The sequence below is a fragment of the Choloepus didactylus genome, chromosome 10, assembly GCF_015220235.1.
Source record: "Choloepus didactylus isolate mChoDid1 chromosome 10, mChoDid1.pri, whole genome shotgun sequence".
Taxonomy (NCBI): Eukaryota; Metazoa; Chordata; class Mammalia; order Pilosa; family Megalonychidae; genus Choloepus; species Choloepus didactylus.
Genome location: NC_051316.1, coordinates 5,175,816 through 5,203,483, shown reverse-complemented (window position 1 = coordinate 5,203,483; position 27,668 = coordinate 5,175,816). Strand labels below are relative to the sequence as shown.

Sequence of the window (27,668 nt, the reverse complement as noted above, 5' to 3'; positions counted from 1 at the left end):
GTGATGTGAGACAAAGAAATGAACAGGTAAATAACCATACAATGACAAAATACAGGCCTTACTTGAAGATGAAGTAGTGTTCTCTTCAAGAGAACTTGGCAAGAGGAGAGAAAGGCTAACATGGCTAAGTGTTCAGAAAAGGGAGGAATTCAGAGGGATTAACATTTAAACTGACAATGACAGAAAATGAATAAGGAGAAGGCATATGTGTGTTTTTGACTGGAAGGGGACAAAGGATGACAAAGTTCTCACTGCAGAGAAAATAAGTTTTCTATTGTCTTTCTGTGGTGCTGAAAGGAGTTTTCAGGAATTAATTCCTGGATGCCTAATGGAGCCATTAACTAAGATTTGGAATGAGAGGAGACATAACTTTCACTTGTTTAATGGAGGGTAATGTCTTGAATTTGAGATATATTTTAATTTAGGGGAAAAGATAACAGTTGGGGAAAGATAAATAAAAATAAAATCATTTCCCCACACCCAAAACCTCTCTTCAAAGAGAGAAGAGAAAGAAAAACAATCTTATTATTGAATAAGCATTAAAGCAGATTGCGATACATCACAGGCAATCCCCAAAGAGAGTCAAAGACAGAAAGCTATCTGATGTTTTTTATGGGACTAAGCAGATACAACTCATTTCATACATATTCTCAACTTATTTCTCATATCTTCAGAACCAGAGGTAGGTTTACAATTTGGAGCCAGAACCCCAACACCCAACCCCACCCCCTAATCCCAGATGTTATGCTCATCTCTTATCAGGAATTAGGAGAAATTTTCTTTGATTATATTTAAAAAAAAAAATGGCTTCCTTTCTTGTGTAGAACTTGTGTGGAAACATTTTCAAGAGGCTTATTTAAACTTTTACACACATTTCAAAAGTACATGCATTTCAAAAGGACAAAGAAAGTGGTATTACTTACAACTATGAATTTTCTAAAGTAAATTCTCAGAGAGATGGGAGGGAGAAGGCAGTCTCTTCCCTTACATTCAACAGAAAGTATAAAGGCTTTCTCATTTTAAAATTTGTATTCATCCTTACATAACACATAAGTATATAGATGTAAAATCTCAGAAATAAAATCCAGGTGATAGTATGTCCACTGTCATTATATGGACAGAAATGATAGAAATGTCATAAATCTGAAAAATTGGTCAGATCATAGTACAGTGATGGAATGAAGAGAAGGATAGAATTGATCATAAAAATGTTTCAATTATATTACTTGAAGAGCGTTTTGATTTCTTTCACTGCTCAAGCAAATACCATTCTCAGTGTACTGGTATTGAACTGTATGAACACAATCTCAGTGATTCAGACATTGGGGGAGGGGGCGCATTTTACCACCAAGCAGGGCCAGAAGCTTCCTGAGCTGTGGACCGCCTGCCGGCAGAGGGCGCGCGAAACCGCATTTGCTGACTGAAGCAGGCCGGAAACGCCTCCCTGTTCATTTCCAAGAGGCCGCCGCGGCAGGCAGGACGAGCGCTTCACTCGCGCGGAACCCACGGAGGAGGCTCCCAGGGCTCTGGGTATACTTGGGTCACTTGCACGTGAGTAGGTAGCTCCCTATCCGGGCCTGATGCTGAGGAGGGAACTTTGTTGCAGTTCTCCAAGTGTTTGTAGTTTGTCTTTGTTTTTGTTCTTGTTTCCTAAATACGGAGCACAGAACCTTCATTTTCTGTCCTGTTCCCATGTAGTTCATTCTCTACTTTTTTAGGTAATATTTTAGCGAGAGGTGTTTTACCAAAGTATCTGCTCATTGAGGGCTTTGCCAAGTCTAAATCTGGCATGCTGTGCTACTTTTTAAAGAATCAGAGTTCTTATTGGAGACAATCCGGATAGAGATTCCGAGAGAGGGGGGAAAGCATCTGCAATACTGGAAGGGATATGCAAAATATTTCAAACTTCCAGTGGAGCATTTGGGGGGCAGACCAGTCCTGGCTGAGCCATATCAGAGCCTGAGGTGAAAGGGTAAATGGTGCTCCTATGTATACGCCTTTATTATGTATTTTATTGGTTCATTTTTTCTGGACCGCTTACACAATTGAAAAAAATGTTGAAGTTTACAAGTACGGGTAATACAACTCCCAACATTAATTTTAAATGTTATTTACCCCAAATTCCAACATTTATAATAATTTTACTCTTCCTGGCTTTAATAAAAGCAAACTTTTGAGAAGTTTTTGAAATATACTTTTAAAATTTTTCTTGTTTTCAAATGAAAAAATTGTCACTTGCAATGTCTCATGACCAAGTGAGGATCTTAAATTACTTTTAAGTTTAGCTTGCTGAAATGTCTTTTGTTTTAGTGTGGCTGATACTATATTATTTATACAGATAGACTGATCGAAAGATATGAAACTTGCACAGCATGAGAATGTCCTAAATGCCCCTTAATTGTACACTTTAAATTGGTTAGTTGTTTGCTATGTGAATTTTACAAGATATGCTACCTCCAAGTTAAGATAAGTTTGCACCAAGTAAAATCATGCATGGACAGAAATCAGTTTTTGATGTTCAAATCAGGATTGTGATTTTCAATAACTATTATTGCATACTGCTTAAAACTACTTAAGATGAAATTTGTGCAGAACTTAAATTATCAGTTTATTGAGGAGCTGTATAGAGGCTGTTTTTTGTAAATCAGATGTATTCATTGAAAGTAAATTTCTCCCGTGGAATAGTCAAACTCTGACAGCACCTTGTTTAATTTTGTATATTTCCATGGGAAGGTAAAATAAGTAGGTCTACAATCTCATCATTTTGTATATACCTATTTCCTGTAAGAATATTTCAAATGGTGATGAACTGTTTTCACTTTCTTTGCTTTTCTCTTTCCCTATTTTCTAATTTAAAAATGTATTCATATGTCTAGTTAAATTTTACATTAATGAAATACACTGAAGGGGGCAAGGCTTAATAACCATACACCTTTATATATTGTGAAGATTTTTTGTTGATATTTATTAACTACTTTCTTGGTTCAGTATATCATCTCACTAATAAGTCACATAATCTTTATAATGTAATCTATTTTTAGCAGGAAACTTAATATTCACTAATGTCACTAATTACTAATATTTCTAATATTAATTTCTAATATTCACTAATTTCTAATATTCACTAATGTGTCCCAAAATATTCCTGAAGGGGAAAGATAGATGACTCCTGAAACACACATGCACAGACAGACAAAAGAAAGCCAAGTACAAAAAATCTGAAATAAGGTCTGAGCCATCTCTTGGAGCCATAGTGAGCACAAGAAATTCTGGAGTACCATGCCCCTGGTTTGGAGAAGGGAGTTATATAATACATGCCCTTCTCCATGGCTCTCAACCTGGAGTAAAGGGCAGTCAGTATAGAAAACATGCAGAAGAGGAAGGAGTTTCTGTGAGAAACTGGAATGCAAACACCTCACTGTTTCCACAAACAGCCCAAATCATTCAGGCCACCAAAGACAGTACTATTAATGTAATAATGACACATTTCCTCCTTAATAACATCCAGACACTTAAAAGGTCAATTGCTTTCAAAATTTTGGTGGAATTGCATTTAGGTAGATTTGGCCTCTGAATACTTTAGAGGCATGGTAGTAACATGGGCATTTTTAAAACTAATTTATTTTGAAATAATAGCAAACCTATAAAAATTGCAATAGTTGTTACAAAGAATTCCTGATCCCTTCACTAAAATCCTCCAATTGTTAATTTTACCACATTTGGTCACTAACAAACATTTCATAAAACTACTGCAGTGAATTTATCTATAGAACAAGGAGACTTTCCTAGAAAACTCCAAATCAGAAAGTCAACTTTGCTTCAATGCTGTAAACCCACTCACAGACCCCTTCAACTTTTTCCCATTGTTCCACCCTTCACAGACTCGCAAAAATATCCATTTTTGAAGTCAACATCAATATGGTGCTCCTCCTGAGAGGTTACTTCATTTTCATATCTTTGACAAATTTAAGAGCATAAATGACCCCTGGTCTGCCCAGTGTTTCCTTTTGAGATTTAGACCCTATCTTCCCAGTAAGAACCCAGCTTGAAGCTATGCTTTTCTCAGTGCAGCCCATTAGGAGGGATAGGAGATCCACTTCCCTCACCCACTGGTGATGTGAAGTTGATAACCTGAAGAAATTTCTGTCAGATCACTTCACATGCAAAAACATGCTTTCACTTTTTAATGAATGACATTTTATGAAGACAATCTGAGAATATGTCAATATGGTGGTCTCCATCCATCCTCCACCCACCATCCTCTCTCCTGAATCAACCAACACTCTAATGGTTGCAAAATGGTTATTTTTTCCATTTCCAACACTGCTCCTATATTTTATTTGGCTTTCTGCCTTTCAAAGGGCTTGCTTGCTCCCTGTTTATGTTATAGCATGTATTAATTTTATTCATTGTGTTCTCATCTGTTATTCTTTATTTTAATGGTCAACTTTTTCCAGATTGCACTGGTGGGATCCCCTGCAACATGATTCAAATCCAGCACCAAGTAAGTCATCTGTACTTGATCTAGGTGGGATTTAAGGAGAAAGGGTTAGATTATTCCTGACTTCATTTTCTACTTACATGCTATGTCACAGGTCTCATTTCTTTCATCAAGTCCTGTGGGTAACCATCTTTGAATATTTAAAATTCACCAATACCTTCCTAAATTTTCTCTTGATGTAACATTCTAGTCCTTACATGAATGCATCTAAAACCTAAAGAGCTCTCTTGGACACAGATATCTCTTTGTGACATTTTCCTTTAACTTTGTTGATAGGTTTAAGCTGTCCTTAGAACAAGAGCTGTAGGGCTTACAATGGTCTTCAAGCCATGAATGCTTCTTTCTGCCACTCTCTGTAGTCCAGTTTGACCCAATTGCCTGCAGCCCATTCCTCTCTCAGTTTCTGCAAAGAGCAGTTGGTTGTTGCTGGGATTTTGTACATTTTTCCATTAAACCAATTTGTTTCCCAAGCATATTTTCTAAGATTTTTCCCAGCTAGATCTTAAGGGTTTAGCTAAGATATATTTTCTTTCCAAGAGGTTTTTCCCACCTCAGCAAATGAAGTCCTTTGATACTATGTAGACAAGTTAACATTGTCATTTTTACTTTAAATTATCTCTTCTAATCTAAATGTAAAACCACAGGGCAGACAATTGATTTGTTTGCATATGTGCTTATGTTCCCTGACATAGCATTGACTTAGATCATGACTTCCCTTAAGAATGTTGCATAATGGCTAGACTAGAAAGACAAAGAGTAACACTAAAATATGGGTAACATAAAAAAATAGGATATATGATTACCTTAAATACCTGCTTTTAAAAAATGTGCACTAAATGTTTTTTTTTTTTTTTTTTTTTTTTTTTTTTTTTTTTTTTTACCGAACAGTGAATTTTTAAGAATAAAGTTTATAAAAAGGCAATGTGTGTTTGTAGGAATTGGTCCATCTTGTCAAAGATATCTAATCTATTGGGGCACAATTGCTTACAGTGTTCTCTTAAAACACATTTTATTTTTGTAAGGTTGTTAGAAATGTCACCATTTCCATTACTAACTTTAGTGAATTGATTGTTCTTTCATTTATTGTTAAGCAGCCTAGCTTAATTTTGTTGATCTTTTCAAAAGACCAACTTTTAGTTGTACTGATTATGTTGTTTTTCTATTCTCTAATTCATCTTTGCTCTAAAATTTATTTCCTTTCTTTTACCAACTTTGGGTTTGTTTTGGTCTTCTATTTGTATTTCCTTAAGATATAAAGTGCTGTTATTGATTTGGAATGGTTATTCTTTTTTAATTAGGTGATTATGGCTATAAATTTCTCTATAAGCAATGTTTTCAGTGAATCCTGTAAGTTATGTTATGTTTTCATTTCTGTATATCTCAAAGTATTTTCTAATTTCCCTCATGATTTCATCTGTGACTCATTGGTTGATTGAGTGTATAGTTCAATTTCCACATATTTGTAGAACTTTCCAATTTCCCTGCTGTTATTAATTTCTAGTTTTACTCTACTTTGGTCAAAAAGGATACTTATGAATTCAGTGTTTTTACATATGAGTAACATATGGTCTATTCCGGGAATGTTCCACATGCACTTAAGAAGAATGAATATTCTACTGGGACTAGTAGGTTTATAGTGTTGTTCAAGTCCTTTTTTCCCTTTTTAATAATAGGTCTAGTTTTTCTATTCATTTGTGAAACTGGTAAATTGAACTCTCCAACTATTATGGTAGAACTATTTTTTCCTTCAAATTTGTCATTTTTATCCCTCCGTATATTTTGGTGCTTTGTTGTTCCTTACATATGTTTATAATTTTTATTTGTTCTTGGTAGACTGATCCTTTTATAGATATATAATATAGATCTTTATCTTTTGTGACTATGTATGTTTTAATTTTGTCTATTACTCTAGCAAGCCTAACTTTTTTTTTGGTTATTATTTTCATGTAGTATCTCAGTTTTGTTTTCCATTCTTTCACTTTCAATCTCTCTGGGTCTTAGAATCTGAAGTGGGTTTCTTATGGGTAATAAATGTGGCATCATCTTTTTTTTTTTTTTTTTTTTTTTTTTAATGTAAAGACTTTTGATTTTAATTAAACTTTGTTTTTTAATACACAGACTCCTGTTACCCCTTTGCAGTTATTCCCCCCACCCCCACCCCCATTCCTAACTGCTGGGCTTATTTGTTTTTTTTTTTTTTTTTTTTTTTTTTTTTAATCATCATTTTATTGAGATATATTCACATACCACGCAGTCATACAAAACAAATTGTACTTTCGATTGTTTACAGTACCATTACATAGTTGTACATTCATCACCTAAATCAATCCCTGACACCTTCATTAGCACACACACAAAAATAACAAGAATAATAATTAGAGTGAAAAAGAGCAATTGAAGTAAAAAAGAACACTGGGTACCTTTGTCTGTTTGTTTCCTTCCCCTACTTTTCTACACATCCATCCATAAACTAGACAAAGTGGAGTTTGGTCCTTATGGCTTTCCCAATCCCACTGTCACCCCTCATAAGCTACATTTTTATACAACTGTCTTCGAGATTCATGGGTTCTGGGTTGTAGTTTAATAGTTTCAGGTATCCACCACCAGCTACCCCAATTCTTTAGAACCTAAAAAAGGTTGTCTAAATTGTGCGTAAGAGTGCCCACCAGAGTGATCTCTCGGCTCATTTTGGAATCTCTCTGCCACTGAAGCTTATTTCATTTCCTTTCATATCCCCCTTTTGGTCAAGAAGATGTTCTCCATCCCACGATGCCGGGTCTACATTCCTCCCCGGGAGTCATATTCCACGTTGCCAGGGAGATTCACTTCCCTGGGTGTCTGATCCCACGTAGGGGGGAGGGCAGTGATTTCACCTTTCAAGTTGGCTTAGCCAGAGAGAGAGGGCCACATCTGAGGAACAAAGAGGCATTCAGGAGGAGACTCTTAGGCACAAATACAGGGAGGCCTAGCCTCTCCTTTGCAGCAACCGTCTTCCCAAGGGTAAAACTTATGGTAGAGGGGTCAACCCATCAAACCACCAGTCCCCTATGTCTGTGGTCATGTTAGCAACCATGGAGGTGGGGTAGGCGAATACCCCTGCATTCTCCACAGGCTCCTCAAGGGGGCACTACATCTTTTTTTTTTTTTTTCCTTGTTTGTCTTTTTTCTTTTTCTTTTTTTTTTTTTTAACTTTCCCTTGTTTTTTAAATCAACTGTATGAAAAAAAAAGTTAAAAAGAAAACAAACATACAATAAAAGAACATTTCAAAGAGACCATAACAAGGTAGTAAGAAAAAGACAACTAACCTAACTGCTTAACTTCCAACATGTTCCTACTTTACCCCAAGAAAGTTACATAATATAGCAACATTTCAGTGAACCTGTTCCTACTACATCCATCAGAAATTAACAGACCATAGTCATTTCTGGGCATCCCCAGAACGTTAAGTAGCTTATCTGTTCTTCTTGGATTATTGTTCCCCTTTCCTTAATTGCTCTCTACTGCTAGTTCCCCTACATTCTACATTATAAACCATTTGTTTTACATTTTTCAAAGTTCACATTAGTGGTAGCATATAATATTTCTCTTTTTGTGCCTGGCTTATTTTGCTCAGCATTATGTCTTCAAGGTTCATCCATGTTGTCATATGTTTTACCAGATCGTTCCTTCTTACTGCCGCGTAGTATTCCATCGTGTGTATATACCACATTTTATTTATCCACTCATCTGTTGAAGGACATTTGGGTTGTTTCCATCTCTTGGCAATTGTGAATAATGCTGCTATGAACATTGGCGTGCAGATATCTGTTCGTGTCACTGCTTTCCGATCTTCCGGGTATATACCGAGAAGTGCAATCGCTGGATCGAATGGTAGCTCTATATCTAGTTTTCTAAGGAACTGCCAGACTGACTTCCAGAGTGGCTGAACCATTATACAGTCCCACCAACAATGAATAAGAGTTCCAATTTCTCCACATCCCCTCCAGCATTTGTAGTTTCCTGTTTGTTTAATGGCAGCCATTCTAACCGGTGTTAGATGGTATCTCATTGTGGTCTTAATTTGCATCTCTCTAATAGCTAGTGAAGCTGAACATTTTTTCATGTGTTTCTTGGCCATTTGTATTTCCTCTTCAGAGAACTGTCTTTTCATATCTTTTGCCCATTTTATAATTGGGCTGTCTGTACTATTGTCATTGAGTTGTAGGATTTCTTTGTATATGCACGATATCAGTCTTTTGTCAGATACATGGTTTCCAAAAATTTTTTCCCATTGAGTTGGCTGCCTCTTTACCTTTTTGAGAAATTCCTTTGAGGTGCAGAAACTTCTAAGCTTGAGGAGTTCCCATTTATCTATTTTCTCTTTTGTTGCTTGTGCTTTGGGTGTAAAGTCTAGGAAGTGGCCTCCTAATACAAGGTCTTGAAGATGTTTTCCTACATTATCTTCTAGGAGTTTAATGGTACTTTCTTTTATATTGAGATCTTTGGTCCATTTTGAGTTAATTTTTGTGTAGGGGGTGAGGTAGGGGTCCTCTTTCATTCTTTTGGATATGGATATCCAACTCTCCCAGCCCCATTTGTTGAAAAGACCATTATGGCTCAGTTCGGTGACTTTGGGGGCCTTATCAAAGATCAGTCGGCCATAGATCTGAGGGTCTATCTCTGAATTCTCAATTCGATTCCATTGATCTATATGTCTATCTTTGTGCCAGTATCATGCTGTTTTGGCAACTGTGGCTTTATAATAAGCTTCAAAGTCAGGGAGTGTAAGTCCTCCCACTTCGTTTTTTTTTTTTAGAGTGTCTTTGGCAATTCGAGGCATCTTCCCTTTCCAAATAAATTTGATAACTAGCTTTTCCAAGTCTGCAAAGTAGGTTGTTGGAATTTTGATTGGGATTGCATTGAATCTGTAGATGAGTTTGGGTAGAATTGACATCTTAATGACATTTAGCCTTCCTATCCATGAACATGGAATATTTTTCCATCTTTTAAGGTCCCCTTCTATTTCTTTTAGTAGAGTTATGTAGTTTTCTTTGTATAGGTCTTTTACATCTTTGGTTAAGTTTATTCCTAGGTACTTGATTTTTTTAGTTGCTATTGAAAATGGTATCTTTTTCTTGAGTGTCTCTTCAGTTTGTTCATTTCTAGCATATAGAAACATTACTGACTTATGTGCATTAATCTTGTATCCCGCTACTTTGCTAAATTTGTTTATTAGCTCTAGTAGGTGTATCGTTGATTTCTCAGGGTTTTCTAGATATAAGATCATATCATCTGCAAACAATGACAGTTTTACTTCTTCTTTTCCAATTTGGATGCCTTTTATTTCTTTGTCTTGCCGGATTGCCCTGGCTAGCACTTCCAGCACAATGTTGAATAACAGTGGTGACAGCGGGCATCCTTGTCTTGTTCCTGATCTTAGAGGGAAGGCTTTCAGTCTCTCGCCATTGAGTACTATGCTGGCTGTGGGTTTTTCATATATGTTCTTTATCATGTTGAGGAAGTTTCCTTCAATTCCTACCTTTTGAAGTGTTTTTATCAAAAAGGGATGTTGGATTTTGTCAAATGCTTTTTCAGCATCTATTGAGATGATCAATTGATTTTTCCCTTTCGAGTTTTTAATGTGTTGTAATACATTGATTGTTTTTCTTATGTTGAACCATCCTTGCATGCCTGGAATGAACCCCACTTGGTCATGGTGTATGATTTTTTTAATGTGTCTTTGGATTCGATTTGCAAATATTTTGTTGAGGATTTTTGCATCTATATTCATTAGGGAGATTGGCCGGTAGTTTTCCTTTTTTGTAGCATCTTTGCCTGGTTTTGGTATTAGATTGATGTTAGCTTCATAAAATGAGTTAGGTAGTGTTCCATTTTTTTCAATGTTTTGAAAGAGTTTGAGTAAGATTGGTGTCAGTTCTTTCTGGAAAGTTTGGTAGAATTCCCCTGTGAAGCCATCTGGCCCTGGGCATTTATTTGTGGGAAGATTTTTGATGACTGATTGGATCTCTTTGCTTGTGATGGGTTGGTTGAGGTCTTCTATTTCTTCTCTGGTCAGTCTAGGTTGTTCATATGTTTCCAGGAAATTGTCCATTTCCTCTACATTATCCAGTTTGTTGCCATACAGTTGTTCATAATATCCTCTTATAATTTTTTTAATTTCTTCAGGATCTGCAGTTATGTCACCTTTTTCATTCATTATTTTGTTTATATGGGTCTTCTCTCTTTTTGATTTTGTCAGTCTAGCTAGGGGCTTGTCAATCTTGTTGATCTTCTCAAAGAACCAACTTTTGGTGATATTTATCCTCTCTATTGTTTTTTTGTTCTCTATGTCATTTATTTCTGCTTTAATCCTTGTTATTTCTTTTCTTGTACTTGGTTTAGGATTGGTTTGCTGTTCATTTTCTAGCTTCTTCAGTTGATCCATTAGATCTTTGATTTTGGCTCTTTCTTCCTTTTTAATATATGCGTTTAGTGCTATAAATTTCCCCCTTAGCACTGCTTTTGCTGCATCCCATAGGTTTTGGTATGTTGTGTTCTCATTTTCATTCGTCTCTATATATTTAGCAATTTCTCTTGCTATTTCTTCTTTAACCCACTGATTGTTTAGGAGTGTGTTGTTTAACCTCCAGGTATTTGTGAATTTTCTAAGTCTCTGATGGTTATTGACTTCTAATTGTATTCCATTGTGGTCAGAGAATGTGCTTTGAATAATTTCAATCTTTTTAAATTTATTGAGGCTTGTTTTATGTCCCAGCATATGATCTATTCTGGAGAAAGTTCCATGAGCACTAGAAAAGTATGTGTATCCTGGTGATTTGGGATGTAATGTCCTGTAGATGTCTGTTAAATCTAATTCATTTATCAGATTGTTTAGGTTTTCAATTTCCTTATTGGTCTTCTGTCTGGTTGATCTATCTATAGGAGAGAGTGATGTGTTGAAGTCTCCCACAATTATTGTGGAAACATCAATTGCTTCCTTTAGTTTTGCCAGTGTTTCTCTCATGTATTTTGTGGCACCTTGATTGGGTGCATAGACATTTACGATTGTTATTTCTTCTTGCTGAATTGCCCCTTTTATTAGTATGTAGTGGCCTTCTTTGTCTCTCAAAACATCCCTGCATTTGAAGTCTATTTTATCTGAGATTAATATTGCTACACCTGCTTTCTTTTGGCTGTAGCTTGCATGAAATATTTTTTTCCATCCTTTCACTGTCAGTTTCTTTGTGTCCCTGTGTCTAAGATGAGTCTCTTGTATGCAACATATTGATGGTTCATTTTTTTTGATCCATTCTGCGAATCTATATCTTTTAATTGGGGAGTTTAATCCATTTACATTCAACGTTAAAACCGTGAAGGCATTTCTTGAATCGGCCATCTTATCCTTTGGATTATGTTTACCATATTTTTCCCTCTCTCTATTAATATCCTTTATTGTACCCATACCGAATCTCTTTAGTACTGAACCTTTCTCCAAGTCTCTCTGTCCTTTCTTTGTTTCTCTGTCTGTAGGGCTCCCTTTAGTATCTCCAGTAGGGCAGGTCTCTTGTTAGCAAATTCTCTCAGCATTTCTTTCTCTGTGAAAAATTTAAGCTCTCCCTCAAATTTGAAGGAGAGCTTTGCTGGATAAAGTATTCTTGGCTGGAAATTCCTCTCACTCAGAATTTTAAATATATCGTGCCACTGCCTTCTTGCCTCCATGGTGGCTGCTGAGTAGTCACTACTTAGTCTTATGCTGTTTCCTTTGTATGTGGTGAATTACTTTTCTCTTGCTGCTTTCAGAACTTGCTCCTTCTCTTCTATGTTTGACAGTGTGATCAGTATATGTCTCGGAGTGGGTTTTTTTGGATTTATTCTATTTGGAGTTCGCTGAGCATTTATGATTTGTGTATTTATGTTGTTTAGAAGATTTGGGAAGTTTTCCCCAACAATTTCTTTGAATACTCTTCCTAGACCTTTACCCTTTTCTTCCCCTTCTGGGACACCAATGAGTCTTATATTCGGACGTTTCATATTATCTATCATATCCCTGAGGTCCATTTCGAGTTTTTCAATTTTTTTCCCCATTCTTTCTTTTATGCTTTCATTTTCCATTCTGTCATCTTCCAGGTCACTGATTCGTTGTTCAACTTCCTCTAGTCTTGTACTATGAGTGTCCAGAATCTTTTTAATTTGGTCAACAGTTTCTTTAATTTCCATAAGATCATCCATTTTTTTATTTAGTCTTGCAATGTCTTCTTTATGCTCTTCTAGGGTCTTCTTGATTTCCTTCATATCCCGTACTGGGGTCTCATTGTTCATCTTTAGTTCTTTGAGTAGCTGCTCTAGGTGCTGTGTCTCTTCTGGTCTTTTGATTTGGGTGCTTGGGCTTGGGTTATCCATATCGTCTGGTTTTTTCATATGCTTTATAATTTTCTGTTGTTTTTGGCCTCGTGGCATTTGTTGAACTTGATAGGGTTCTTTTAGGGTTTGTAGACCTATTGAAGTCCTTATCTCTAATTTATCAGATCTACAGCTTCGTGGAGTACACTTTCTCTAACTAACCAGCAGGTGGCGTCCACGAGCCACCTGTTCTCCACAAGCCAGATCTCCCCTGCTTAGCCTTTTTGGTGAGTGGGGGAGTGAGTCTTGTGGGGCCCAATTGGTGTCCCAAGCTTGCGTGTGTAGTTGGTGTTGCCTGCCCTGTATGTGGGGCGTGTTTCTGGGCAGTCGGGGAGGGGGGGGTGGCCCTAACAATCAAATCTCCCTGATGATCCTAGAGTTTTAAAGCTGCTGCAATAGTCTAATCCTTCAGTTCAGTCCTGCCACAGTTTGTCTCTGCCACTGACCCACAAGTCTTTGGTATTGGCGTATGGCTCCTGAGACTTTCATGTGGGCCCCTCTTCCAGGCCGTGCACCCCGGGTCCTCTGTTGAGGGATGACTGTGCTATGTCACAGGTGAGTGCCGTCCCCCCAGGGCAGTTCTGGGCTGCTGGGCTGTGTAGGGAGGCTCCCAGTCTGCTCAAATGATGGCTGAATGGGGCTTTGTTAATTCACACTGCTCCACCTTCCCAGCTCTGGGAGATTCAGCTGAGGTTGCAGGGAAGGCTAATGTCCACGCCCAGTTTTGTGGTGTGTGTCTGTTATTTGAAGCACTTCCGTCACACTGGGTTGTCTGGGGCAGCTCTGGGCTATGGGGCTGGCGATGGGCAGGAGTGTTTCCTGTCCACCAGGATGGTGGCTGTGAGCGGACACCCCCCTTTTCTTTGGAAGTTGTGTTGTTTAGTGAATTTTCTCAGCCACTGGATTATTGCCTTTTGTCTCAGAGCTCTCTTAGTTCTGCTCTTGACTTGACGTGCCCAAATTGCAATTCTTTGAAGCTTTCTGTATTGAGCTTCTTAGAGTAATTGTTTTAGAAAAAGCAAAAAGGATTTAAAAAAAAAACAAAAAAAAAAAACGGCCCTCCTCAGAGATCTAATGGGTTATTGAAATGCTAATAGACAAAGCAACCAGGGCCATTAAGGAAAGGTGCACAGGGCAGAGAGATCAGCTTTGCTTCGGGATTTGCATATGCGCCTCAATGCCTGAGCTCCGCCCTTCCCCTTTCTGTGTTCACCAGAACTCCAAAAATCCTCTGCTTTTATTTTGGAGTTTTCCGTGTTGTTTTTTTTCTATGCCTGTCTCCTCTCTGCTGGGCTGGCTGCTCTCAGAGTCTCTGGTGTCTGGTCTCAGTCTATCTATGGTTGGAGTTTGAATCAGTAGAATGAGTTTTCTATAAGAGCAGCCACTGCAGTTCTCCCTTCTCCTTCCCGGAGCTGACAGCCCCTCCTCCCCCGGGACTGAGCCTGGCAGGGAGGGGCGCGAGTCCTCTGGCCGCAAAAACTTACAGATTTCGCTGATCTCAGCAGTTCCACATTTTCATGAGTGTTGTATGAAGTATGCCCAAAGACAGATTGCTCTGTGGTGTCCAGTCCACGCAGTTCCTGGCTTTTTACCTACTTTCCTGGAGGAGTAACTAAAACTTACAGCTCACCAGTCTGCCGGCATCATCTTTTATCCATTATCTGAAGCTCTGTTCTAATTAAGTAATTATTTTAAATGAAAAAGTATTAAAATAAATAATTAGAGGAGAGTTTGCCATAATGGATATTACTTACAATGAAAGACTTACAACTTCCATTTTATTTGTTTTTTTATATGCATATTTGGTCTGCTTTTTGGGATTTGCAACTTGATTTTGGAGATTGGCAACTTCCATTGAGCAGTCAACCTTTGCCAGTTAAAACCCCAGTTGGAGCTGAACTGAGGTATATTCCCTTGCTCAGACAGTGCTGCTGTCTATCACAGCAAGGCTTTGCAGTTTGGGCTGCCATGGGGGAGTGGGCTCCCAGCTTGGGTTCACTGTTTCTACTCACAGATTTCATGCTATGATCTCAGGCATTCCTCCCAGCCCAGTTTGGTGCACAATGTGTGGACAGTCATGGTTTTCTCCAGGCAGTTATTCCAGATCATTCATGAGTTATTCCTGGTTCTTTATTAGTTGCTCCAGGGGGACTAACTTCCACCTCCATCCTTCCACTTTTAACCTACTTGTGTCTTTGAATTTAAGGTGTGTCTCTTGTAAGAAGAATACAGTTATCCCTTCCATATCACAGGGTTGGGGGTGTGGTGCCCCCACAATCTGGAAAACCCACATAAAATTTTTTGCCCTCCCTTCATACTAGAGAAGGAGTCTGAACTTTTTTCTTTTATGTTAACAGAAACTTGTTGGTATTAAAAGATAAAACATATCTTATGCATTTCTGAGTTTCTTTGTTTTCTGGTGGCCTTCATGTTTCATCTGTAGCTTCCACAAAACTACCCCAGAATTCTGATTTAATTTCTTATGCCGACCTGTGTTATACTGAAACCACATTAGGGAAAGTCCTGATGTGGAAGGGATAATTGTATAATTGGGTCATACTTTTTTATACATTCTGCAAATTTGTGCTGTTTGGGAAGTTTAAGATATTTACCTGTAAATTAGCTCCTAATAATTCAGGATTTCTGCCATTTTGCTATGTGGTTTTTGTGAGTTTTATACATTTTTGTTACTCAATTCTTTCATTACTGCCTCCTTTTGTATTTAGTTGATCATTCTTAATGGACCAGTTAGAATCAATTCTCATTTCTCTTGTAGATTTTTCAGATATTTTCTTTGTGGTTACCATTGATCAATATGTCTATCTTTATGTCAGTTCCAGGCTGTTTTGACCCCTGTAGCTTTGCAATGTGCTGTAAAGTCAGGAAGTGTGATTCCTCCAACTTCTTTCTTCTTTTTCAAGATATTTTTGGCTATTTGGGGTCTCATACCCTTTAAATAAATTTGATAATTTCCTTTTTCATTTCTTCAAAGAAAGCTGTATTTTGACTGTGATTGCATTGATTGTGTAAATCAATTTGAGTAGAATTGATGTCTTGATGATATTTAGTCTTGCTATTCATAAACATGGAATGTCCCTCAATTTATTTGGATCTTCTTTGATTTCTTTTAGTAATGTTTTGTAGTTTTCTGAATACAGATTGTTCTAGTTTGCTAATGCTGCCAGTATGCAAATCACCAGAAATGGATCAGCTTGTATAAAGGGGGTTTATTTGGTTACAAAGTTACAGTCTTAAGGCCATGAAGTGTCCAAGGTAACAAATCGGCAATCAAATATCTTCACTGGAGGACAGCCAATGGGGTCCAGAAAACCTCTGTTAACTGGGAAGGCACATGGCTTGTGTCTGCCCCAAAGATCTGGTTTTGAAATGGCTTTCTCTCAGGATGTTCTTCTCTAGGCTGCAGTTCCTCAAAAAAATCTCACTCTTAGTTGCACTTGGGGTATTTCTCCTCTCTTAGCTTCTCTGGAACATGAGTCTGCTTTCAATGGCTATCTTCAAATTGTCTCTCATGTGCAGCTCCTGTGCTTTCTTCCAAGTGTCCCTCTTGGCTGTAGCAGCTTGCTCCTTCTGTCTGATATTATATAGTGCTCCATTAATTTAATTCAGACCCACCCTGAATAAGCAGGTTAATGCCTCCATGGAAATTATCCAATCAGAGACATCACCCACATTTGGGTGGGGTGCATCTCCATGGAAGCACTCAAAGAATTACAACCTAATTAACCCTGATAGGTCTGCCCACACAAGATTACATCAAAGATAATGGAGTTTGGGGGAACACAACACATCCAAACTGGCATATTCTGTGCCATGGACCGCAAAATGACATTATCTTTCCATTTACAAAATACAGTCATCCCATAACAATATCACAGATACTTAAATCATTTCAGAAAAAATAGTTAAGTACAAGATTCCATCAAAATCAGCTATAGGTGTGGTCAGTCCTAATGCATAATTTTCCTTTAGCTGTGGATCTGTGAACTTAGAACAACTTATATGCTTCTGATATACAAAGGGGGAACATTCATAGGATAAACATTCCCTTTGCTATAAGGAGAAACAGTAAGAAAAACAGGGTTAACAGGACCAAAACAGTTCCTAAAACCTGCAGGACAAACTCCATTAGATTTCAAAGTCTGAGAGTCATTTAAAGAACAATGTTGCATCCTTGGGACTTGAGAGAGCAGGGATCTAACCCTTCCTAGGGTCCTTTTTGGCAGCCCTTTCCTCTCCAAATGCTGGGGTGAGTTCTTCAACATATCCACACATTGGGGAGACCACCTTCTTGGCCCCACCCTCCACAAATATTGGGGCAGTTCCCAGATTCCCTTCCATCTCTGGGGCACATGCTCAACCCATTCAGAAATGTGTTGTAGCAGCCAGGCTCTCCCCAGTTCCCTGGGAATGTGCTCCACCCTCTTTGGGGCTTTGGATGGCAGAACATTTCATGAGCATTGAGGCAAACTCACCCATTCCATATGTGTGGGCCACTCTGCTCTCCCATCCCAAGGCCTCTTGACTCCAGTCCTCAACCTCCATGGCTCTGTCTTTGAAGAATTTTTCCTTCAATTTGTTCCTTGTCTTTCTCCACCAGACCTGACCAGCAATGTCTCTGTTTATAAAGAACTCACAGAAATTCTGTTGGCTTTCCATGAAGCACACAGAGGTCAAAGCCATCAGACAATAGGACTTTCTACCAATCCTTTCTGCCTAACTACTTTTCCAATCTTGGTTGGTACTGAAATGGTGCCTGGGTTCCATGTTTGGTTACATCCTCATGTTGGGCTGTAGCTTCTGGGATTCCACCCCCTGGAAGCTTATAATTGTCCAAGCCATCAGCTTCTGGTTTCTCTGAACCCAAGAGTTCAGTTCTTAGTTTATCTCTCTCTGACCACATTTTACTGTAAGCTGCAAGGAGAAGCCAGGGTACATCCTCCATATGTAGTCTGGAGATCTCCTCAGCTAAGTATTCCAGGTTGTCACTTTCAAAGTCTTCCTTCCATCTGACACCAGGACTCAATTTTGCCAAATTCTCTGCCACTTTAAAACAAGGATTGCCTTTCTTCCAGTTCACAACAACACATTCATCAAATCTGTTCAAGAGCTCATCAGAAGTATCTTTAGAGTCCATGTTTCCACAAAGTCTCTTCATAGCAGTTGAGGCCTTTTCTATCAAGCTCTTCACAATTCTTCCAGAATCTTCCCCTTATCCATTTAAAAAACCATTCCAACATGTTTGGTATTTGCAAACTCAGCAGCAAAACACCCTACTTCTCAGGTACCAAAATCTGTTCTAGTTGGCTAATGCTGCTGAGATGCAAAACACCAGAAATGGATCAGCTTGTATAAAGGGGGTTTATTTGGTTACAGAGTTACAGTCTTAAAGCCATGAAGTGTCCAAAGAAACACATAAGCAATCAGGTGCCTTCACTGGAGGATGGCCAATGGTGTCTAGAAAACCTCTGTCAGCTGAGAAGGCATGTGGCTGGTGTCTGCTCCAAAGTTCTGGTTTCAAAATTGCTTTCTCTCAGGATGTTCCTCTCTAGGCTGTAGTTCCTCAAAAATGTCACCCTTAGTTGCTCTTGGGGTATTTCTCCTCTCTTAGCTTCTCTGGAGCATGAGTCACTTTCAATGGCTGTCTTCAAACTGTCTCTCATGTGCAGCTCCTGTGCTTTCTTCCTAGTGTCCCTCTTGGCTGTAGCAGCTTGCTCCTTCTGTCTGATGTTATATAGTGCTCTAGTAATTTAATTCAGACCCACCCTGAATGGGTGGGCCAACACCTCCATGGAAATTATCCAATCAGTGACATCATCCACAGTTGGGTGGGGTACATCTCCATGGAAGCACTCAAATAATTACAATCTAATTAATACTGATAGGTCTGCCCACACAAGATTGCATCAAAGATAATGGAGTTTGGGGGAACACAACACGTCAAACTGGCACACAGGTCCTTCATATATTTGCTTAAATTTATTCCTAGATATTTGATTCTTTCAGCTGCCATGGTAAATACATTTTTCTTCTTGATTCCTCCTCAGATTGCTCATTGCTACTGCATAGAAACACTACTGATTTTTGTGTTGTTCTCTATCCCACCATATTGCTTATCTTGTTTTTTAGCTCTATTAGCTTTGTTGATTTTTGGGAAAGTTCTATGTATAGGATCATGTCATCTGCAAATAATGAACATATGACTTTTCCTCTTCCAATTTGGATGCCTTTTATTTCCTAATTCCCCTAAGTAGAACTTCTGGCATGATGACGAATAACAGTGGTGAGTGTGGCCATCCTTGCCTTGTTCCAAATCTTACAGGGAAAGCTTTCAGTCTTTCACCAGGATATGATATTAGCCATAGGCTTATCATATATCCCTTTTATCATTTTGAGAATGTTTCTTTCTATTTCTATCTTTGAATGTGCTGTTTTTAAGGATGCTGGATTTTGTCAACTGCTTTTTCCATGTCAATATAAGCATGTGTATTTTCACCTTTGATTTGTTAATGTGTATTAATAACGTTGGTCTTTTGAATAGGGTGGAACTTTTTGATTAGGTTATTTCCATGGAGATGTGACCCACCCAAGTGTGGGTGAGACTTTTTTTTTTTTTTAATTGAAATTCTTTTTTTTTTTTTTGAGATATATTCACATACCACGCAGTCATACAAAACAAATCGTACTTTCGATTGTTTACAGTACCATTACATAGTTGTACATTCATCACCTAAATCAATCCCTGACACCTTCATTAGCACACACACAAAAATAACAAGAATAATAATTAGAGTGAAAAAGAGCAATTGAAGTAAAAAAGAACACTGGGTACCTTTGTCTGTTTGTTTCCTTCCCCTATTTTTCTACTCATCCATCCATAAACTAGACAAAGTGGAGTGTGGTCCTTATGGCTTTCCCAATCCCATTGACACCCCTCATAAGCTACATTTTTATACAAATGTCTTCGAGATTCATGGGTTCTGGGTTGTAGTTTGATAGTTTCAGGTATCCACCACCAGCTACCCCAATTCTTTAGAACCTAAAAAGGGTTGTCTAAAGTGTGCGTAAGAGTGCCCACCAGAGTGACCTCTCGGCTCGTTTTGGAATCTCTCTGCCACTGAAGCTTATTTCATTTCCTTTCACATCCCCCTTTTGGTCAAGAAGATGTTCTCCGTCCCACGATGCCGGGTCTACATTCCTCCCCGGGAGTCATATTCCACGTTGCCAGGGAGATTCACTCCCCTGGGTGTCTGATCCCACGTAGGGAGGAGGGCAGTGATTTCACCTTTCAAGTTGGCTTAGCCAGAGAGAGAGGGCCACATCTGAGCAACAAAGAGGCATTCAGGAGGAGACTCTTAGGCACAAATATAGGGAGGCCTAGCCTCTCCTTTGCAGCAACCGTCTTCCCAAGGGTAAAACTTATGGTAGAGGGCTCAACCCATCAAACCACCAGTCCCCTATGTCTGTGGTCATGTTAGCAACCATGGAGGTGGGGTAGGCGAATACCCCTGCATTCTCCACAGGCTCCTCAAGGGGGCACTACATCATTTTTTTTCCTTGTTTTTCTTTCTTTCTTTTTTTTTTTTTTTAACTTTCCCTTCTTTTTTTTTTTTTTTTTTTTTTTTAAATGCAGCTTTATTATTAATGAACTGAATTGGAAAATGTGCTTCAGATTTTTAAAAAGCCATCAAGCTTTTTAATAACTTTACTTCAGAATAAAATCCATACATTCAGAAATGTCAGAACCTTGCTTTGCTTTCACATAGGCAGTTCCTATGGTACATATAATATTGGTGGTTTGATGGACATATCAAGGAGGACTTGGTTGGGAAGAGAGAAAACCAATTGGTTGATTTCTGAACGTGATGCCATACAGTCAGTTAGCAGATTTTTTTTTGCAATGTTCACCACATTCCCTTGATTTGTCAGCATATTCCTTCTATCCTGTGCCTTTGCTGTAGAGCATCTTCCTCTGATAAAGATACCACACTGAAGAATGTATCTTAAAAAGATGAAGCAAGGAAAAACAAAAAAACACAACACACAAAATTTGAACACCACTAGCCCTATGATACTAAGGTGAAGACATGGATTCTTAAACATTGACTATCATATCACTTTAAGCTATTTTGTTATTTTGAATTTTACAGTGATTCTGTTTTAAAATGGCCAGAACATCCACACTGACCCCAAAAGGGCCAATTCACAGTTATTATCATAGTCTCATGTTTCTGTTTCTACCACAATGACAAATGAAGGACAGTGGTTGGTTGTTCTGCAACTACAAGTAGAAAGCATTGGAAGCTAAACTTTCACAAGGGAAGATATCTCATATCTAGAATACAAAAATATGGGGACATTTATGTTTTGACAAGCATATTTTTAGGAAATATGAATAACAGTAAGTTTAAAACATCATCTGATGTTTGATGTTTCTAGAACTTATTTTTTTGGCCACTATTTTTCAAGCCTTGATTGAAAATCATTGGATAACTAATAATGTTTGTACTAAATGAGACTCTGTCAAGATTTTGAGGAAGAGTATGTGTTGGAAAGAAGAGATATGAATTTTAATGTTAGGATACTTGAGTTATAAGCTTGATTTTCATGTCAAAGGACACTAAAATATTTATCCTTGATAAAAAAACAAGAAGAATAAAATATGTAAATGTATATATTTCAAAAGCAGCCATAAAGTGTGTTTAAGTTTCCTAGGCTGCTCCAGCAAATATCATGATATGGGTTGGCGTAAACATATGGGAATTTTTTATCTTACAGTTTGGAGGGTAGGAGAATGTCCAAATCAAGGCACCATCAAGGTGATGCTTTATTCCTGAAGACCAACAGCCAGCGATCCCTGGCAAGGCACATGGCGGTGTCTCCTGGTCTCTCCATTCTCCTCCGGGCCCTGCCGACCCCAGCCTCCTGCTTCTGCGACCTTCCCTTTCTCACTGTATTCATTCCATTCACAAAGGACTCCATAGTAGGAATAAGACCTTGTTTACTAGAATTCTTGATTGGAAGAGTTACTCTTTTCCTCTCCTCCCAGCTCGCTGACGACAATTTAAATTGTTTGCCTGGCATGCTGGTTGAAGCTTACATAACCAGTTATTTCAAGTGCTAGTAGCATCCAGATTCTGCCTAGAGCAATATAGAAATCCCCACTTTGCTTCATATGCAATTTTTAGTCTCATTAGCTTATTGTCTTCTTAATTGCTTTCTTTCTTGGGGATTCCACGGTCTGACGAGAAATGATTGCACGAGGTAGCTGTTGGTCTTGCAGGCGAGGAGAAGGGGAGTTGGAGAGGCGTCCGGGTGAGCGGGCGATCTGCTAGACCGTCGTGTGGAGATTGGCCTCACACGGGGCACCAGTTGCGGTCGCGTCTACTGCGTCGGGGGGGGCGGCTGGTTGCTGAACCCTCGGCTCTCGGCGTTGCTCGGAGGGTACCGGCGGCGGGGGCTCTTTCCCGGAGGCAAAGGCGAGGCGGGGGACTTGGCCAGGTCCCCGGCGGTGGCGTGCAAGGTGTGGAGGGCGGCGAGAGGAAACAGGTGGGACACGTTTCTTTGAGGGTGAAGAAGCCGAGAGCCTTTCCCTTCTTTTTTAAATCAACTGTATGAAAAAAAAAGTTAAAAAGAAAACAAACATACAATAAAAGAACATTTCAAAGAGACCATAACAAGGGAGTAAGAAAAAGACAACTAACCTAAGATAACTGCTTAACTTCCAACATGTTCCTACTTTACCCCAAGACAGTTACCTAATATAGCAACATTTCTGTGAACTTGTTCCTACTATATCCATCAGAAATTAACAGACCATAGTCATTTCTGGGCATCCCCAGAACGTTAAATAGCTTATCTGTTCTTCTTGGATTATTGTTCCCCCTTCCTTAATTGCTCTCAACTGCTAGTTCCCCTACATTCTACATTATAAACCATTTGTTTTACATTTTTCAAAGTTCACATTAGTGGTAGCATATAATATTTCTCTTTTTGTGCCTGGCTTATTTCGCTCAGCATTATGTCTTCAAGGTTCATCCATGTTGTCATATGTTTCACAAGACCGTTCCTTCTTACTGCCGCGTACTATTCCATCGTGTGTATATACCACATTTTATTTATCCACTCATCTGTTGAAGGACATTTGGGTTGTTTCCATCTCTTGGCAATTGTGAATAATGCTGCTATGAACATTGGCGTGCAGATATCTGTTCATGTCACTGCTTTCCGATCTTCCGGGTATATACCGAGAAGTGCAATCGCTGGATCGAATGGTAACTCTATATCTAGTTTTCTAAGGAACTGCCAGACTGACTTCCAGAGTGGCTGAACCATTATACAGTCCCACCAACAATGAATAAGAGTTCCAATTTCTCCACATCCCCTCCAGCATTTGTAGTTTCCTGTTTGTTTAATGGCAGCCATTCTAACCGGTGTTAGATGGTATCTCATTGTGGTCTTAATTTACATCTCTCTAATAGCTAGTGAAGCTGGACATTTTTTCATGTGTTTCTTGGCCATTTGTATTTCCTCTTCAGAGAACTGTCTTTTCATATCTTTTGCCCATTTTATAATTGGGCTGTCTGTACTATTGTCATTGAGTTGTAGGATTTCTTTGTATATGCAAGATATCAGTCTTTTGTCAGATACATGGTTTTCCAAAAATTTTTTCCCATTGAGTTGGCTGCCTCTTTACCTTTTTGAGAAATTCCTTTGAGGTGCAGAAACTTCTAAGCTTGAGGAGTTCCCATTTATCTATTTTCTCCTTTGTTGCTTGTGCTTTGGGTGTAAAGTCTAGGAAGTGGCCGCCTAATACAAGGTCTTGAAGATGTTTTCCTACATTATCTTCTAGGAGTTTTATGGTACTTTCTTTTATATTGAGATCTTTGGTCCATTTTGAGTTAATTTTTGTGTAGGGGGTGAGGTAGGGGTCCTCTTTCATTCTTTTGGATATGGATATCCAACTCTCCCAGCCCCATTTGTTGAAAAGACCATTATGGCTCAGTTCAGTGACTTTGGGGGCCTTATCAAAGATCAGTCGGCCATAGATCTGAGGGTCTATCTCTGAATTCTCAATTCGATTCCATTGATCTATATGTCTATCTTTGTGCCAGTACCATGCTGTTTTGGCAACTGTGGCTTTATAATAAGCTTCAAAGTCAGGGAGTGTAAGTCCTCCCATTTCGTTTTTCTTTTTTAGAGTGTCTTTAGCAATTCGAGGCATCTTCCCTTTCCAAATAAATTTGATAACTAGCTTTTCCAAGTCTGCAAAGTAGGTTGTTGGAATTTTGATTGGGATTGCATTGAATCTGTAGATGAGTTTGGGTAGAATTGACATCTTAATGACATTTAGCCTTCCTATCCAGGAACATGGAATATTTTTCCATCTTTTAAGGTCCCCTTCTATTTCTTTTAGTAGAGTTATGTAGTTTTCTTTGTATAGGTCTTTTACATCTTTGGTTAAGTTGATTCCTAGGTACTTGATTTTTTTTAGTTGCTATTGAAAATGGTATCTTTTTCTTGAGTGTCTCTTCAGTTTGTTCATTTCTAGCATATAGAAACATTACTGACTTATGTGCATTAATCTTGTATCCTGCTACTTTGCTAAATTTGTTTATTAGCTCAAGTAGCTGTATTGTCGATTTCTCAGGGTTTTCTAGATATAAGATCATATCATCTGCAAACAATGACAGTTTTACTTCTTCTTTTCCAATTTGGATGCCTTTTATTTCTTTGTCTTGCCGGATTGCCCTGGCAAGCACTTCCATCAAAATGTTGAATAACAGTGGTGACAGTGGGCATCCCTGTCTTGTTCCTGATCTTAGAGGGAAGGCTTTCAGTCTCTCACCATTGAGTACTATGCTGGCTGTGGGTTTTTCATATATGCTCTTTATCATGTTGAGGAAGTTTCCTTCAATTCCTACCTTTTGAAGTGTTTTTATCAAGAAGGGATGTTGGATTTTGTCAAATGCTTTTTCAGCATCTATTGAGATGATCAATTGATTTTTCCCTTTTGACTTGTTAATGTGTTATAATACATTGATTGATTTTCTTATGTTGAACCATCCTTGCATGCCTGGAATGAACCCCACTTGGTCATGGTGTATGATTTTTTTAATGTGTCTTTGGATTCGATTTGCAAGTATTTTGTTGAGGATTTTTGCATCTATATTCATTAGGGAGATTGGCTGGTAGTTTTCCTTTTTTGTAGCATCTTTGCCTGGTTTTGGTATTAGATTGATGTTAGCTTCATAAAATGAGTTAGGTAGTGTTCCATTTTCTTCAAGGTTTTGAAAGAGTTTGAGTAAGATTGGTGTCAGTTCTTTCTGGAACGTTTGGTAGAATTCCCCTGTGAAGCCATCTGGCCCTGGGCATTTATTTGTGGGAAGATTTTTGATGACTGATTGGATCTCTTTGCTTGTGATGGGTTGGTTGAGGTCTTCTATTTCTTCTCTGGTCAGTCTAGGTTGTTCATATGTTTCCAGGAAATTGTCCATTTCTTCTACATTATCCAGTTTGTTGCCATACAGTTGTTCATAATATCCTCTTATAATTTTTTTAATTTCTTCAGGATCTGCAGTTATGTCACCTTTTTCATTCATTATTTTGTTTATATGGGTCTTCTCTCATTTTGATTTTGTCAGTCTAGCTATGGGCTTGTCAATCTTGTTGATCTTCTCAAAGAACCAACTTTTGGTGATATTTATCCTCTCTATTGTTTTTTTGTTCTCTATGTCATTTATTTCTGCTTTAATTAGACTATTTCCATGAAGATGTGGCCTTGTTCCTTGAAGGTGGGTCTTAATTAGATCACTGGAGTCCTTTAAGAGACTCAGGAGGAGAGATGGAAACTAGTTGACAGAGACACTTGGAGATGCTGGGAGAGGTAGTCAGAAAGATGTTGGGAGATGCTAAGCTAAGAAATGAAGCCCAGTTTGCCCTGGAGAAGCTAGGAGAAGACTCTCAATTCTTAGAGACAAATGCCCCAGGAGAACCAAGCAGGGAGCTGAGAGAAGGTAACAGAGACAGAAGCCCAAAGACATTTTGAAGAAAGCCATTTTGAAGTGTAACCTGGGAGCAAAGGACCAGCAGATGCCAACTGAAGAAAGGCCAGTGGTATCCAGAACACATCTGTCAGCTGGGAAGGCACATTGTTGGATGCTTTTATGGCCATAGAATTGTAAATATGCAAACAAATAAATCCCTTTTATAAAAGCCGATTCCTTTCTGGTATTTTACATAATGGCAACTTTAGAGAACTAGAAGACCCTCCTTTCCATGAGGTCCCCTGATTGAGTTATCCATCATATTATGTACTAGAAACCATAGAAAGGAAATCTGCTCTGTTATTTGAAACTCATTAAAGCTAATGAGATTGTGCCACATGATCTCTGGATAGCTACCCTGGGCTTCCATCTGTCATAATCTCATCAAACATATTTGAATACATGAATTAATGCTAAACAGGGTTGATGCTAAATCTGTGGCAAGAAGCTCTGTCATAGCCAAAAGCTCTTGGCTTTGTTCTGGGTCCTGACTATTCACAGTTACTGTATGTCATTCACTGTAGCTTATATCCATCTTAGGTAGCAGTGAAGATCCTGTGACTTCCCTCAGGCAGAATAAAACACTGTGGTCATGGAGTGGTCTCAGAGGAAACATGTTGGATTTTTCTGCCTCTCCTGGCCACTAAAAATTAGGTCCGCTCAAGGAATCACTGAATCAGAGATAAAAGGAGCTCCATAATTTGCTTCCTTAAAAAGGAGGCTGATCATGGGATTGAGAAAGCTTTCTTTACCAAAAGGGGAAAGGGAAATGAACCAAAATAAAGCTTCAGTGGCTGAGAGATTTGAAATGGAATCAAGAGGTCATTCAAGGTTATTTTTATGTGTTATATAGATATCCCTTTGTATTTTTTAGTGTATTGGAATAATTGAAAGGAAATACCTGAAACTGTTGAACTGCAACCCCTGATTATTGACTGAGCCTTGATTCTTTTTCTTAAACTTCATTTATCAAAAAATTTTAAAAATTCAAACAAAACAAAAAGAATAAGAAAAACAAAAAACTAAAATAACTACATTTCTTCTAAAATGTTTCTTCTGAACCCCAAGAAAATTAACAAACTATAGTCATTCCTGGGCATTCCCATATCATTAAGATTTCCCTCAATATCTTACCTGTTCTTATTACATTATCACTCCCCCTTCACTAGTTGCAGTTTATCTCTGGGTCTCCTATATTCTATGATACACTTATTTTACATTTTTCACACAGTTCACAATAGTGGTAACATACAAGCTCTCTCTTTTTGTGTCTTATTTCTCTCAGCATTAAATCTTCAAGGTTCATCTATGTTGTCCTGTTTTATCACCTCATTACTTCTTACTGCTGCATAGTATTCCATCATATGTATATACCACATTTTTAATCCACTCATCTGTTGAAGGACATTTGGATTGTTTCCATCTCTTGGTAACTGTGAACAATGCTGCTATGAACATCATTGTTCCAGTTTGCTAATGCTGCCAGAATGCAATGCACTAGAGATGGATCACCTTTTATAAAGGGGTTTGATTTGGTTACAAAGTTAAAGTCTCAAGGCCATAAAGTGTCCAAGGTAAGTCATCAAAAATCAGATACCTTCACTAGAGGATGGCCACTGGCATCTGTAAAACCTCTGTTAGCTGGGAAGTCACATGTCTACTCCAAAGTTCTGGTTTCAAAATGGCTCTCTCCCAGGACATTCCTCTCTAGGCTGCAGTTCCT

General features: G+C 38.4%; 1 protein-coding gene across 1 annotated transcript in view; it reads left to right on the top strand.

The window, feature by feature from the left end:
• The first annotated feature begins 1,467 nt into the window (after nucleotides 1-1,467).
• LOC119505292 (zinc finger protein 596-like) overlaps nucleotides 1,468-27,668 on the top strand; it is a 45,846-nt gene continuing 19,645 nt past the window's right edge. The window contains exons 1-2 of the mRNA XM_037797969.1: nucleotides 1,468-1,551; nucleotides 4,458-4,504. Coding sequence (XP_037653897.1) covers nucleotides 4,484-4,504 — 21 coding nt within the window. The 5' untranslated portion in view covers nucleotides 1,468-1,551; nucleotides 4,458-4,483. The remainder of the gene's footprint in view (nucleotides 1,552-4,457; nucleotides 4,505-27,668) is intronic.